The sequence below is a fragment of the Sprattus sprattus genome (assembly GCF_963457725.1).
Source record: "Sprattus sprattus genome assembly, chromosome: 4".
Classification (NCBI taxonomy): Eukaryota; Metazoa; Chordata; class Actinopteri; order Clupeiformes; family Clupeidae; genus Sprattus; species Sprattus sprattus.
The window spans coordinates 42,521,747-42,534,705 of record NC_137923.1 but is presented as its reverse complement, the minus strand read 5'-3'; the positions used below and the strand labels follow the sequence as shown (position 1 = coordinate 42,534,705).

At 43.5% G+C, this 12,959-nt stretch overlaps 1 protein-coding gene across 1 annotated transcript in view; it reads left to right on the top strand.

The window, feature by feature from the left end:
- trappc9 (trafficking protein particle complex subunit 9) overlaps positions 1-12,959 on the top strand; it is a 234,861-nt gene that overhangs the window by 5,984 nt on the left and 215,918 nt on the right. The window contains exons 5-9 of the mRNA XM_080836474.1: positions 675-701; positions 2,827-2,948; positions 6,001-6,126; positions 6,436-6,652; positions 12,757-12,900. Of these exons, the coding sequence (XP_080692600.1) occupies positions 675-701; positions 2,827-2,948; positions 6,001-6,126; positions 6,436-6,652; positions 12,757-12,900 (636 nt within the window). The remainder of the gene's footprint in view (positions 1-674; positions 702-2,826; positions 2,949-6,000; positions 6,127-6,435; positions 6,653-12,756; positions 12,901-12,959) is intronic.

The window sequence follows — 12,959 nt, the reverse complement described above, 5'->3', positions numbered from 1 at the left end:
ACCTAAGCTAATATGTACGCCTAGAAAATCTGATGTGCAGTGTGCATACAGCTTGCATGCTTACTTACAGCAATGTGTGAAATCTAACAGTGGTCTTTATGTGACTGGCGAGGATGGACCTCTAGGTGCTGCTGCCAACTGATGAGCTGCAGATTTCAAATGACGGCCCTTTGCAGTAGTCGGAGATGTTCTCCTGTAGCTCGAGCAAGGTGCTAACACCACCCAGATCTAGGGCTAAATGCTCATGAAATACCACTAATGTACGAATGTAATGTACGAACCTGTACTGTAGGTTGATTTGCATTAAAACGGCTGGTAAATGAATATAATTGAATATGAATGTCCCGTCGTTGAACTGGAGTTACATTTAGTCAAATAAGATTTTCTTAAAACCCTCCAATTGTATGGGCGTAGAATTGCTCAAATGTCAGGTTCTGGCTAGAACAATATAATTCAGACAGCTACCTCACCTAACCCCAAGCAAATGAATGCTAGCAAATTAATCAGGTTTCCTCTGCACAAACCATAGAAACATTGAGATATTTTTGGTCACTCTGATGTTGTGGCAGCACACTGAGGTCGGGCCAACACTAACTTCTGCTCATTGTAACTGCGATGCTGTATGCTCAGGAGTTTCTTGCTCTCTCTCTCTCTCTCCTTTTTCATGTTTTCAGGGGCTCAGGAGGTTCTCATTGACCCAGGTATGGTTTCATGCTGGCCTGTAGTAGTTATAGATGATGCTTGTCTTTGCTTGTGGCCTGGTGACACCCCCCCTCCCCCCCCTCCCCACACACACACCATTTTTATATCGTCTCTTCTGCATGTGTTTGTGTGAGTGTGATTTCAGGGCTGACTTGCCTTTCCAAGTAAACAATCAGATTTTGCGTCACATTTTGCATAAAATCATAGTTTGAATTGATTCCTTTGTCTCTGTGGTGTCTGGAAAATGCAGTGGTTCTAGGAAGGCTTAGTGGTGACCAGGAGGTGGCAGTGTTGTGCATTAAATGTCAACGGTTTTCTGTTTGTGGTTTAGTCACCTGAATTGCAACGTAGACACTGCTCCAGATCCAGATTTTTAGTGGAACATGTTTACACATTTTTATAAATATGCACGTACACGTACACGTACGCATGTGTGTAATATGTGTAGCATTATAATTAGCATGCAAGCTATCATTCTTAAAATAACAAGCAGGATTTCTACTAATAACCGACTTCTAAAGTAAGTGGAGGAATTTGTCTCAGTAGTCAGTAAATGGCAACATTTGGTCTCTCAACTTCATATGCTGTGTCATTGCGAGAGCCCGGTTGCTATGGAGCAGGGTGTTGTTGCTAAGTATCCCATTGCCAGTTTCAATGTGGTATTTGAGGCAGATTGGCCAGAAGGCATTCTAAAAAAGTTATTTTTGTGGAACCCGATCTGTTGACTGCTATTGACGTGGCATGTGCCGAGACGGCATCCACCAGCCAGTCAGGCAGGGATTCTTCTGCGAACACTTAGCGAGTTTTAGTCATTTGTCATTTTTTAGAGGGTTGTGGCAGCATAGGCAGTGTGGCCTTGATGAGTGAAAGGACTGGAGTAGTTGATAACGAGGAAGGGCATTTTCTGGTTAATCACTCTTGGCATTTTACTTGGTTGATATCCACATCGAGCTGCAACAATGTCAAGTTCCCACTGGGTAGCTTAATATATAAGCTACTCTTCCTTAACTGTAAACTCTTACATATTAGGCTGGGGTAGCCCTTTAAGGACATCTGGCAAAGAACGTGTGGTATACCATTACAAAATGGTTAGGATGTATATTTGAGCAAATACATTTTGTATGTAGTCTATGCTGAGGCGTGACTAATGAATGATAGAATTCCACTGTGGGCGGATATGGGGCTGCAACACACAGTAGAATGACTCATTCCTTTCTCTTTCTTACAAGTGGTCATATGAAATAGACATAATACTACCTGCATGAATATGTTGCATATTTAAATATAACTGAATTTCTCTACTCAAAATGACCCCCCCCCCCCCCCCTATGCAGATGGAAACTTAGTTCCATTTTGGCCATCATATAAACCACAGCCCCCCATGTGGGCTATCTTTAGTGGTTGCCCGGAACATTCTGTGAGCTTTGGCAGCCTTGGAGCTGCCAGTGGGCACTGCCGCAACTTCATCATGGCTCCAGGCTACAAATGCTTCACAAGGGATTGGCAAAGGATTTGGAACCTCTGTTTTGCCTGTTTAGAAATAAAAGAATGTTTTTAAACTCTCTGTTAGAATACCTCTCACCAGTTGCTGTCTCTGTGTCTGTGTGCTTTTTTTATTTAATTTTGAGTGTTTAATGTCAATAGCTTGAATGAATTAATGCCTCCTAAGCTGATTGACTAGTGAAGTTGTTTAGCTTTCCTATGAGTTCACTGATTTGATCCCCACCTGTCTAACAGCTGATGCTGAGCTTCAGTTTTTTTTGTTTGCTTTGATGTCCACCACAGAGGGCCTGCATTGCATGCAGTTTTTTTCAGTTTCCGACTGCCTGTGTCTTTAGCCTAATGTGTGTTGATTTGGAAATCTTTGTGTTTTTCTCCTGATTTTGTCGTTTCTTCCCATTAGTCTTGAATCATATATTCCTTCAGTGTCTGAATCTATGTGTATTCCCAGTCTCTAAACACCTTTGACTCAAGGTATGCCCTTAAAAAAAGGAGTCTTTTTCTCTGTCATCTTTTGAGGTCAGTAACTTTTTTCTGTCATCCTTTCTCCCCTCCCTCTTTTCCTTTATATCCATTTCTGTCTTGCTCCCTCAATCTCTCCCTTCCCTCTCCTCCCTCAACCAGGTGCGCTCACCACCAATGGCATCAACGCCGACACCAGCACAGAGATCGGGCGGGCCAAGAACTGCCTCAGTCCAGAGGATATCATTGAGAAATACAAAGAAGCTATCTCCTACTATGGCAAGGTAACTGAAAGACCACACAGAAGGACCTGAGGGCTCCTCTCTTAAACCCATGGGATTGGTCTTTGAACACATAGAAATTAACTGCGGAGATTCTTTATACGGAAGACCCTACAAGAATCTCAAATCTTCTGCTCTGCGTTCTGTGTGCACTGATCTAAACCTGTCAAACAGGCTGTGAAGTTGTCTCAGTGAAGCCTTGTGGGTCTTCTTCATTGCAGTCTCCTCGTGGGTTCACTTCAGTCTTATGGATCTACCTCAGTCTAGTCTGCTGAGGAAGATACTCGAGTTTAATCTTCTAGACCCTGTTCTGAGTGTACATGTACTGAACACCACTGAGATGAATTCTGTGTAAGACATGCTTGCTCATCAGTTCTAAATCCATCCTGTCGGGGGCAGTGTGCTCTTTTGGATCAAGTTCCTTCAGTAAACACTGTTCCCACAGCTTAAGCGGTTTTCCACTGCAGGAACTCGCAGGCCGTTTTAGAGCGGCACGCACCTAGGTGCGTGTACCAACTGCAGGAACCGCCACTGTAGGGCCTCTTTAGGGCTGCTTTCCAGGAAGAAAGAAGAACTTACTCTGGGATAGGTACTTCTGTATGGCCCTGAAACTCCTGGATGGGGCTTGCAGTGATGGTTGAACTCAAGCTAAATGTCAACAATGGGGCTTGTATCTTTATCAAGTAATGAAGCTGCCATGAAGCAAGTTAATATAGTTTTGGTAACTTTACAGCAAAATTCACCTGTTTACTCAACCTAGGTGTAATGCTAACATTTCTGTAGAAATTCTCTGGTTTAGCGGTCTAATGTCCTGCCACTGGTGAAAAATGTCCTTATTTTGACGTGCTCGGAATTCACAATTGAAGAGTAAAGTCTATATCAACGAGTAAGTCTGGTAGCTCCAGTATCGCGGTGGAAAGCCAAAAGACATAAAGGACCAAGCAGTGGGCTGTTGCAAACGTTCCAAAACTCTTGCGAGTCCCACGAGTTCCTGCAGTGGAAAGGCGCCTCCTGTTGCCCGAAGGGCCTCTTTTTCAGCCTAGCCAGGTTCGGGTTCAAACCAGTTTTGTGGAAGGGATAAAAAGAGAGAACGGCGAACCGCCCTTTATGAATTACATGGCGCATATGAATGCTTTTTAAGTGGCTTCAAAGGGATGAGAGTATTCAAGCTCTTGCAGCTGTTGGCTCCCCTCAGCCAGTTCGCAGGGCCTCAAGAGACGAGCCTGCCTCTCATATCATTATATCTCCTAAATGCAAGAAGAAATGGAAAAATTAAAAATGCAAATATGCACACTGGAGCCACGGCTTATGCCGCTATTGTGTAGTCCGCATGTGTTGCTTGTGTGACATGTCCTTTTAATGAACAGTGCGGAGCCCGTGCATGCCTTGTTATCCCTAATTGGCCTTTCACATTGTCCTGCCATCTCGGCCCCCTTCATGTTCAACTCTGCTGGTAGTGTGTTAAATGAGCCCCCTGACACAGAGGCGTTCAGATATTAATTGGATTTTAATTAGCAGATACAGGCGCTGTACCATTAAGCAACTTCTTCAAATGGGGGCTGCAGAATGAATGGCCTTCAAAAGAAATATGTTCTTCCCTCCTCCTCTCCCTGCCCTGTTTTTCCCAAAGCAAATACCCCAAACATCTTTTAATTTTTTTTTAAATGTTTTACCTATTTTGGAACATCTTTTTTCTTTTTCTTGAGTAGTTGTTAATGTTGTGATTAAAACCATGTGGCTTTAAAAAGCGAGCAGTCTGTGGTCTCTGGTGGCCGCCAGCAGACTCTGACCAGATTGGGCTTTTTTCGCGTGGGTCAGGAGTCCCCGCTTTGAGACTCCTGCTACTGGACGGTCTCCCGTTGACCCCTGCTGACATACAGAGAACACGAGAGGCACAGCCAGGCAGGCCTGAGGGAGGGCTCTGTGGGTACTAATTGACTAACAGCAGGATCGTGGGCAGGACCGCTTTCAGATCAGCTTATGGAGCCTGATATCAAAGAAATGTGAACGCAGTGATATTACTGAACTGTACACTCTGTAATTCTGCTGTACTCTGAAAAAAACTCATTTGAAAATGTTGTAATTATATGGCTTTAAAATTTTGAAGAGATTATATCCTATCCTTTGACTACTGATTTATTCGGTAGACCTTAAAAGGAAATCAAAGCTGTGTGACATCAGATATATAATTGTATGCCACACTATATTAAACATACTGTACGAGTCCCTTAATGCAGTAGCACCATTCATTCCTAATGCTCTGCTTGTATAATGATGGAAGTGAAAGCAACAATCCAAGACTCAATTCCACGGTACTTAATATAGCCACTTAAGTGTTATATGAAGGTCAGACCTTTGTAAACAGAGAGCTATTTTTAGTTTAGTCGTTACTCTAATGCACATGGCTGCATGTCAGTGCAACTGTTCTTTTTACCACTTAATTCTTAGAAATACAAATTGGCCTTGACCATACATTGAGCGAGTCTGCATGCTTCACTGCCTCATTCAGCCAACTTGAGATAACACCACTGCAGTAAAAATAGAACTGGAGAGACGGTGGCGATGCATTAACACAGTGATGAGCACAGTAATTGCTCAAAAGAGTGTGAAAACCCAGGTTGTGGGTTACATGGGGACCTACATGCAGTACTCTGTGTATGGTGAACCTAGTGCTAGAATAACTGAAATTATGAAAAAGTACCGATTTGATCCATGTATTTCAAATCAAAGTTGGAGGAGGAGTATGTTCCCAGTCAACGACACACTGAGTATTGACTAGAGTGGGTCGAATGAGGTTTTTTGAGGTTGTCTTGACCGAAAGGTTTTCTTCTGAGTCGTTTGACGAAGGGTAGAATCACCAAGGTTTTCAGGGTCGGTTCCTTCCTTCCTTCCTTCTAAAGTTCAAATTTGTGGCTTCCATTGGAGTGCCTGACCTCTGATCTGCTGAAGAGGTGTCAAAGTATCAACCTGAAATGGTCTAAGCAGATGATCAAGATTAAATATCTCCTCCTTTCTTTCTGTTGTGCCTTTCTCTCTCTCATTGTTTCTTCACTAGTATAAGAATGCTGGTGTGATTGAGCTGGAGGCGTGTGTGAAGGCAGTCCGGGTGCTGGCGATCCAGAAGAGGGCCATGGAAGCTTCAGAGTTCCTCCAAAATGCAGTCTACATCAACCTTGGCCAGGTGACAGCCAGCTGTACCTTTTCTTCTTGTCTTCATCCCTCCCCTTTCCAGCTCCTTGTATCCATAATATTCTTCTTTCATTTTCTTTTTCCCCCTTTCCCCCTCTACTTCTCCTTATACTTCGTACCGTTACCCTTGTTTGCATTCCTACTCCTCCTTACTTCGGAATGCTTTTTTACTAAGGTGACAATCTTCTGTGGTATTCAAGGTACCGATCAAACAGTGCTGAATTGTAATTTCCTAATAGGTGTGTTTCTGTAGTAACTTGAAGTGGTATTCCTGTCTCCTTCATTCTTCCTCCTCTCCCAGCTGTCCGAGGAAGAAAAGATCCAGCGCTACAGCGTCCTCTCTGAGCTTTACGAGATCATCGGCTTCCACCGCAAGTCGGCCTTCTTCAAGCGCGTGGCCGCCATGCAGTGTGTGGCCCCCACCATCCCAGAGCCGGGCTGGAGGGCGTGCTACAAGCTGCTGCTGGAGACCCTGCCTGGCTACAGCCTCTCCCTGGACCCCAAGGACTTCAGCAAAGGTATGGCAATGCATTCAGGTACCGTTGAGGGTACACATTCACACATTCAAGTACTGTTGAGGTAAATTTTCACACATTAAGATACCGGAGAGTTTTTTTCAGGTATCATGAATCATCCCATTAGAGAGAGAATTTTTTTTTCTAATGAAATATATCTCTGACTAAAGGATTGCTACACTGGAAACTCCCTGGAGTATTTCATTATTTCTTATTTTGAAAGAGCACATATCACCTCAGGCCCGTAGCCAGGATTTTGTATGGGGGGGGTTCTTAATTTAATAATTTGGGACAAATTTTGAAATTTTGAAATTTCAACCCTTTGAAATGGCATTTCCTGCGTTTTTGAGACGATTTCATAGCAAGAAGTGGAGACTGCCATTACTGCCAATAACTGTCTTAAGCAGTATGTTATTATGTAACCTTTTGTGTTGGGTTCGTTCAGGTGAAATCCTATTGAACAGACGAACTGGAGGGAGACAAGGATGCTCTTGAACAGTTTTAATGGCTCACTTCTCAGTCTTCAACTTTCCAAACTCTAACCTCACTTCCCTGATCCTCCCAAAATCATAACATGTCAACATCCGTCTATATATAATAACTTAACTAACAAGAGAAGTCCTAAATGAACTAGGTGAAATGTAATTTATAAAATCCCAACTATAAAATCCAACAATAAAATATAACTTCTAATTTAATTAACTTTAACAGAAAATGCTCCAGCTTACATACATATAGGCCTATACATTTTCGTAATGCTCACGTTTAACGCAACAGATTGTTCAAATCTAATCTCATCCAGGTCTACCTCAGTGTCGTAGTGGATATGAAGGAGCGCAAGGTTAGAAAGCCGGCTGTTTCCCATCGAAGATCTCATGTTCAGCCTTCGTAACGCACTTGCGCTCCTTTCACACTCACATGAAGTAACAGGGATAGTGCATGATATTTTCAGGAGCACAGCGACGTTAGGGAACAGGGTGGCGTCACATCTCTTTACTGCTTCTGCGGGAGAGTCGGGCCGTGATTCTTGAGGGTCGGACAAGAAGTGGTTCATCCATCGGTTAAGTTCCATTTCGAACAATTCCGGTGACGGCATATCTGTCTCATACATGGTGACAGCGTCCTCAAGGCAGACGTCTCTTGAACAGAGAATACTTGGGACGAGTCCGATCAAAGAAGTTGCAATCATAGCAGAAGGGGCAAAGCGCTCACTGAGGGATGTTATTGTAGCACTGTCCCTAATCAAGAGCACATGTTGCAACATCGCGCTCTCCTCAATGGTAGTATATTGTTTTGTTTGCAAAGGAAGGAGGCCTACACGTGTCTCAGATCCACTCCCAACTGTTTCCCGCCTGAGTTCTATAGCCAGTGGGCTGTCAAGCAGGATGATTTGATAATTTTTAATTTTTTATTTTTTTTTTGTACCTCCCAGTGCGTGGTTCGTCCGAACCCCCCGAACCCCGCCTGGCTACGGGCCTGCACCTGTAGTTAATTGTCGGGTTACGTAGTGTTTATCTTGCACAATGTGTGCGTGAAATCACCATTTTTTTCAAACTTCGGGACAACTGTTGTTCTCCCACCTCAAATCTCAAACTTAATCACCAAGTATTTATTCAGTCCACAGCCTCCTTACTATAGTCAAATATGCCGCTGCATGTTTTATAAACTCGGCAGCGTGATAGAGAGCGTAAATAAACCTGCCCTCATCCCTCTCATGTGTTGCGTGTAAAACATAGCTGTTCAGCTCATGGGTTCTTACTGATACCTAAAAAAATAAATAAATAAATATATATATATATATATATATATATATATATATATAGCCTCCTCTCAACTGCAAGAAAAGGTAAAAACACACACACACGCACACAATACACACATAATTGTTTGAACAATGTGTAATGTTGCACATTCCTTAGGGTCTTATGAAGCACAGTTAATGTGAACAAATCATTCCACTGCAACTGCCGTAGATATCAGTGAATGAAAATTTTGAGATGATGGCAATACATACCACATGTATGTACAGTTCATAATCCATTGGGTCTTGTAATGCTAGCCAGGTACGGTTTCACATTAGTTTGCACAATTGCGGTGAAATGCGTTTTAAATGTGTAGCTTGATGCTAGGAGCTTAGTCTGTCAATAGTCACATATAAGCCTATACATATTTCTTTCTACTACCTTGTGGTATGGATAATCATATTTGATACTATGATAGCGAGTTGTTTTATGATATCGGCTATTTTTGTTGTAGGACAGTATCTGGATTATATTGCAGGACTAACAGAAGGGCAGAATTTGTTTTAATGAGAAAAAACATTTAATTATGTTCACAAGGCAGTAGGCTACAACATGTTAGTATTTAGACATAGGCCTACTGCTGGGTAATCTCCTTGTCATGTAAAGTCTTTTTGGTAATAGCTGTTTATTTTAACTTTAAACTTTTTATTAAAGTTCAAATCGGAGTGCTAGTATCTATGAATTAAAAATGCATGGAGAATCTGTTTACTATCCAATTGTTACCCTCTGAATCGTAATCCAGTGGAGTTGAGAGGCCAGTGAAGATTCTGCCCGTCTCGCCCCTTCATCTGTTTGACCCAGGCGGTCAAAAGCTCCCCCCCCCTCCCCCCCCCGTCTGTCACAAAAGCTGTCTCTAATGACTATTGAGCCTTAGCTGTTTAAAATTCATAAAAAAGCTAAAGTGGTTAACAGGTTGCAGTAGAGAAAGGAAAGAAGGAAAGAAAGCCAAAACAAACATTGGCGTTTGAAGTCAAGGTTTATAAGCACTCCACAGAATGCATACTCCCTCTGTCAGCCTCACCACCTCCTACCTCCCTCCCTCCCTCTCGTTCCGTCTCTCCTGTGCTCCATCAGGCTCCTGTTACAGCTGGGAGAACCGTGGAGGAGTATTGATTTCCCCCCTCCACTCTTTGTTCTCGAGTGGAACAAAGCAATTTATTACAAAAAAAGGAAACAGGTGGGAGCGTTTAGCTGAGCAGTGCAGCTGTCACTCTCGATATTGTTTTCTCTGCTGTACGTACGATGAGCGCGTAGGCTGCGGGCAGCGGGGTGCTATATGCCAACAGGCTGCTATGATCAGCAGTAAACGTGCCAGTCACAGATAGCTGCTCAAATCGTCACAGATGCTACTCCTCTGAGATACTGCCGCTGGCCAACAAGCTAGCTAGCTAGCTAGCATGATCTTGTGTACTTGCACTCTGTTAGCAGGACCTGGAATTTGCAATTCAGATCCAGATCTGATGGGACTTGCTTGTTTGTTAGCGCCTTTTTAGCGGTGATGCGTCAAGTGATCGTTTAAGGCCTGGCATGTGTGGCGAGATGGACGATCGGTCTGTGTGATAGTGTGAGGTGTCAGATGGGGGGGGGGGGGGTGGTTATGGAGCCATTAGCCAGTTGGTGCTGTGGATATAGTCTCCAGGGGCTCTCTCTTGCCTTGTGGTTTCTGGCCTAAAGTGCCAGCAGAAGTTACCAAAGGGGATGTGTTGGTTGGTGGAGACAGCAGTGGCTCAAGAAAAGTGGAAGAAAATGGGTTTTTAATTGGCTTGGGAATACTCTCACTCACTTTACAATTACCAAAGAGTGAGAAAGTGAGGGGGGAAGTGAGAGGAGAGAGTGCCAGACCTTCTGGATGTGAAGGCAACCAATGAGTGTTTCTCTGGTAGGGTCACTAGGTTACATCGGAGGGCTTATCTCTCTATCGCTGAGCTGTCTGCTGGGTTTGCACGTGTTCAGATCTGGCTAGGGGTTGTTGGAACAGCATAAATGAAAATGCTTTTCCACTCAGTTTTGTGTCAGGTTGAGATTCCAAACAGCACAGATCAATTGCTTTTTATGTGTTGTTAAAAAGTCCCATTAATTCTTCTTGTAAAAAGGCATTCATTAACACCAGGGTGGAACCCACCATTAGGATTCCATCCTTCCCACTGGTTCATCCATTTTGGAATAAAAGCAATGTGATTCCGTACTTCAAAAATGTCACCATTTCCCATGGTTGTGAAATGTCATTTTCAGTCGTTTGTTACTGCTGTGATTGTTTCTTTCGCTTACACACATACACACACACACACACGCGCGCGCACACACACACACACACACACACACACACACACACACACACACACACACACACACACACACACACACATACATACATACATACATACATACATACATACATACATACATACATACATACATACATACATACATACATACATACATACATACATACAAACACACAGATACAGTGCTTGTGCTTTATGAGTTACGCTCGCTTGGCTCACAGTGTTAACATAGATTCTGAATATGTACATTTATTGAAGAATGAAAGACGTGTGTAAAGAACGTCAGTATAGTGGGAGATAAAACAAGAATGTAGCGCAAGTGTGTTTATCGAAGCAAAAAAACAAACGCCCAAATGCCTAAGGCAAGGAAGGGAGAGGCAGCCAGAGTGGCGAGGGCAGGCCTCTTATCCCCCTAACCAATCAGGAACCAACCACACCTGGGCACCAAAACGTCCTGCCCCCGAGAGAAGGAGAGAGGGCACAGGTGCACACGTGGGCTAGGCTAAGGAAGGTGAGGAAGGGTCGTAACGATAGTATAATAGGTTTGATACCAGTTTGACATTGTTGCTCGCTTTGTTAACGAGGGACTGGAGGGAAAAGATGCATTTTGCACACACGATTGAAATGGGTTTATGAATTCTTATTTTAAATGGGTTTAATGCAAAGATGATTGTCTAATTCAAATGGGTTTAATGCAGAGATGAAAATGTTTAAACATTACTAAAACTAAACATTACCTGGTGTTTTACTCTGGAAAGGCAAGATGGATGAAATTAATTATCTCAAGATGAGTTGCTGTAAACGTACCTTGTGGGGTTTTGCTGGATAGAATACTGTCTTGTTGCACCAAATTTTGGAAAGGACACCTCTGTGTGTTACTGTATGAGCGCCACCCATAATAATTATATGTCCTCCCATTTTGTGAAAGAAAGATGTTCTGAGGGTAGAAAGGGAGGGTTGAGAGGGAGAGAGAGGGAGATATAGAGAGCAGAAGTGCAAGTCTCTTCTGGATTAGCCTCCCCCATCCCCTCACCTCGCATTCCTTCAGCCGATAAGGGCCTCGTTTCACGTCAAATCTGCAGCAGACAGGTGGAACCGCTCTATTTTTAGGCACCAAATGAGAGGGTGCACTCTCCTGAGAGGAGAAAGAGAAGAGGATTGCTTGGAAAGGATTTGCATTCATTTAAAAAAATAAAATAAAAAAAGATTATAGTTGAAATTTTGAAAAAAAAGAGGATACTCTTCCAACAAAAAAAACCACAACGCCCACCTACAAACCATCTCCACCATACTCGAAGCTCATTATAGAGCTGTGTTTATGTGCTCTGTGAGGTAGTATGAAAAAAAAAAAAACAGATGGTTCAGCCTCCTCCTTATCCTCTTCCTCCTCCCCTGCCTCCCGAGCAGATAAAACAGCTCCACTGTCTTCGTCCTCCCTTGTTACCTTCTCCTGGATCTCTTTTTAACAAATATCAAAGATTACAAAAATGAAACTTCTAATTTCCTTTAGAATTAGTGAACACTCTCTGGAAGTTGAGAGGGGTAGGCACAGACAGACATGGAAACCAAGACATGACAGGCTATGTCTAGAGAGAGAAAGGGCTCCATGGTATGGGAAAGATGGGGACAAAAAGGGGAGAGCTTATTTATTGCAGTTTGTTTGAAGATGCAGAATGATGACAGCCCATAGTGCTTTGCAATTTTACTTCCCACCTTAACTCTAGGAGGTGGGTCTGCTTCTGTGTTTTTGAGTGTATTTGTGCAGTCATGTCTGAACTTTGCTGTACCTGAACCCTATGATGGATTTTCTCATTTAATCTCTCTCTCCTCTCTCTCTCTCTCTCTCCCTCTCTCTCTCCCCCTTTTCTCTCTCTCTCTCTCTCTCTCCCTCGCTCTCTCTCTCTCTCTGTCTCTCACACACATATCCCCCTCTTTCCATGACTTGCTGTCTCTCTTCCTGTCTCATTTCTCTCTCCCTCTCTTCTCCTCTTTTTCCTTCTCTCTCCTCTCCCTCTCTCAGGTACCCATCGGGGCTGGGCAGCAGTGCAGATGCGCCTCCTCCATGAGCTGGTCTACGCCTCCCGGCGCATGGGCAACCCGGGCCTGTCCGTCAGGCACCTGTCCTTCCTGCTGCAGACCATGCTGGACTTCCTGTCCGATCAAGGTCAGCTCTCCCACCTGCCTTGTGTCATCAGTCCCTCTCTCCCCTTCTCTCTTTCTCTG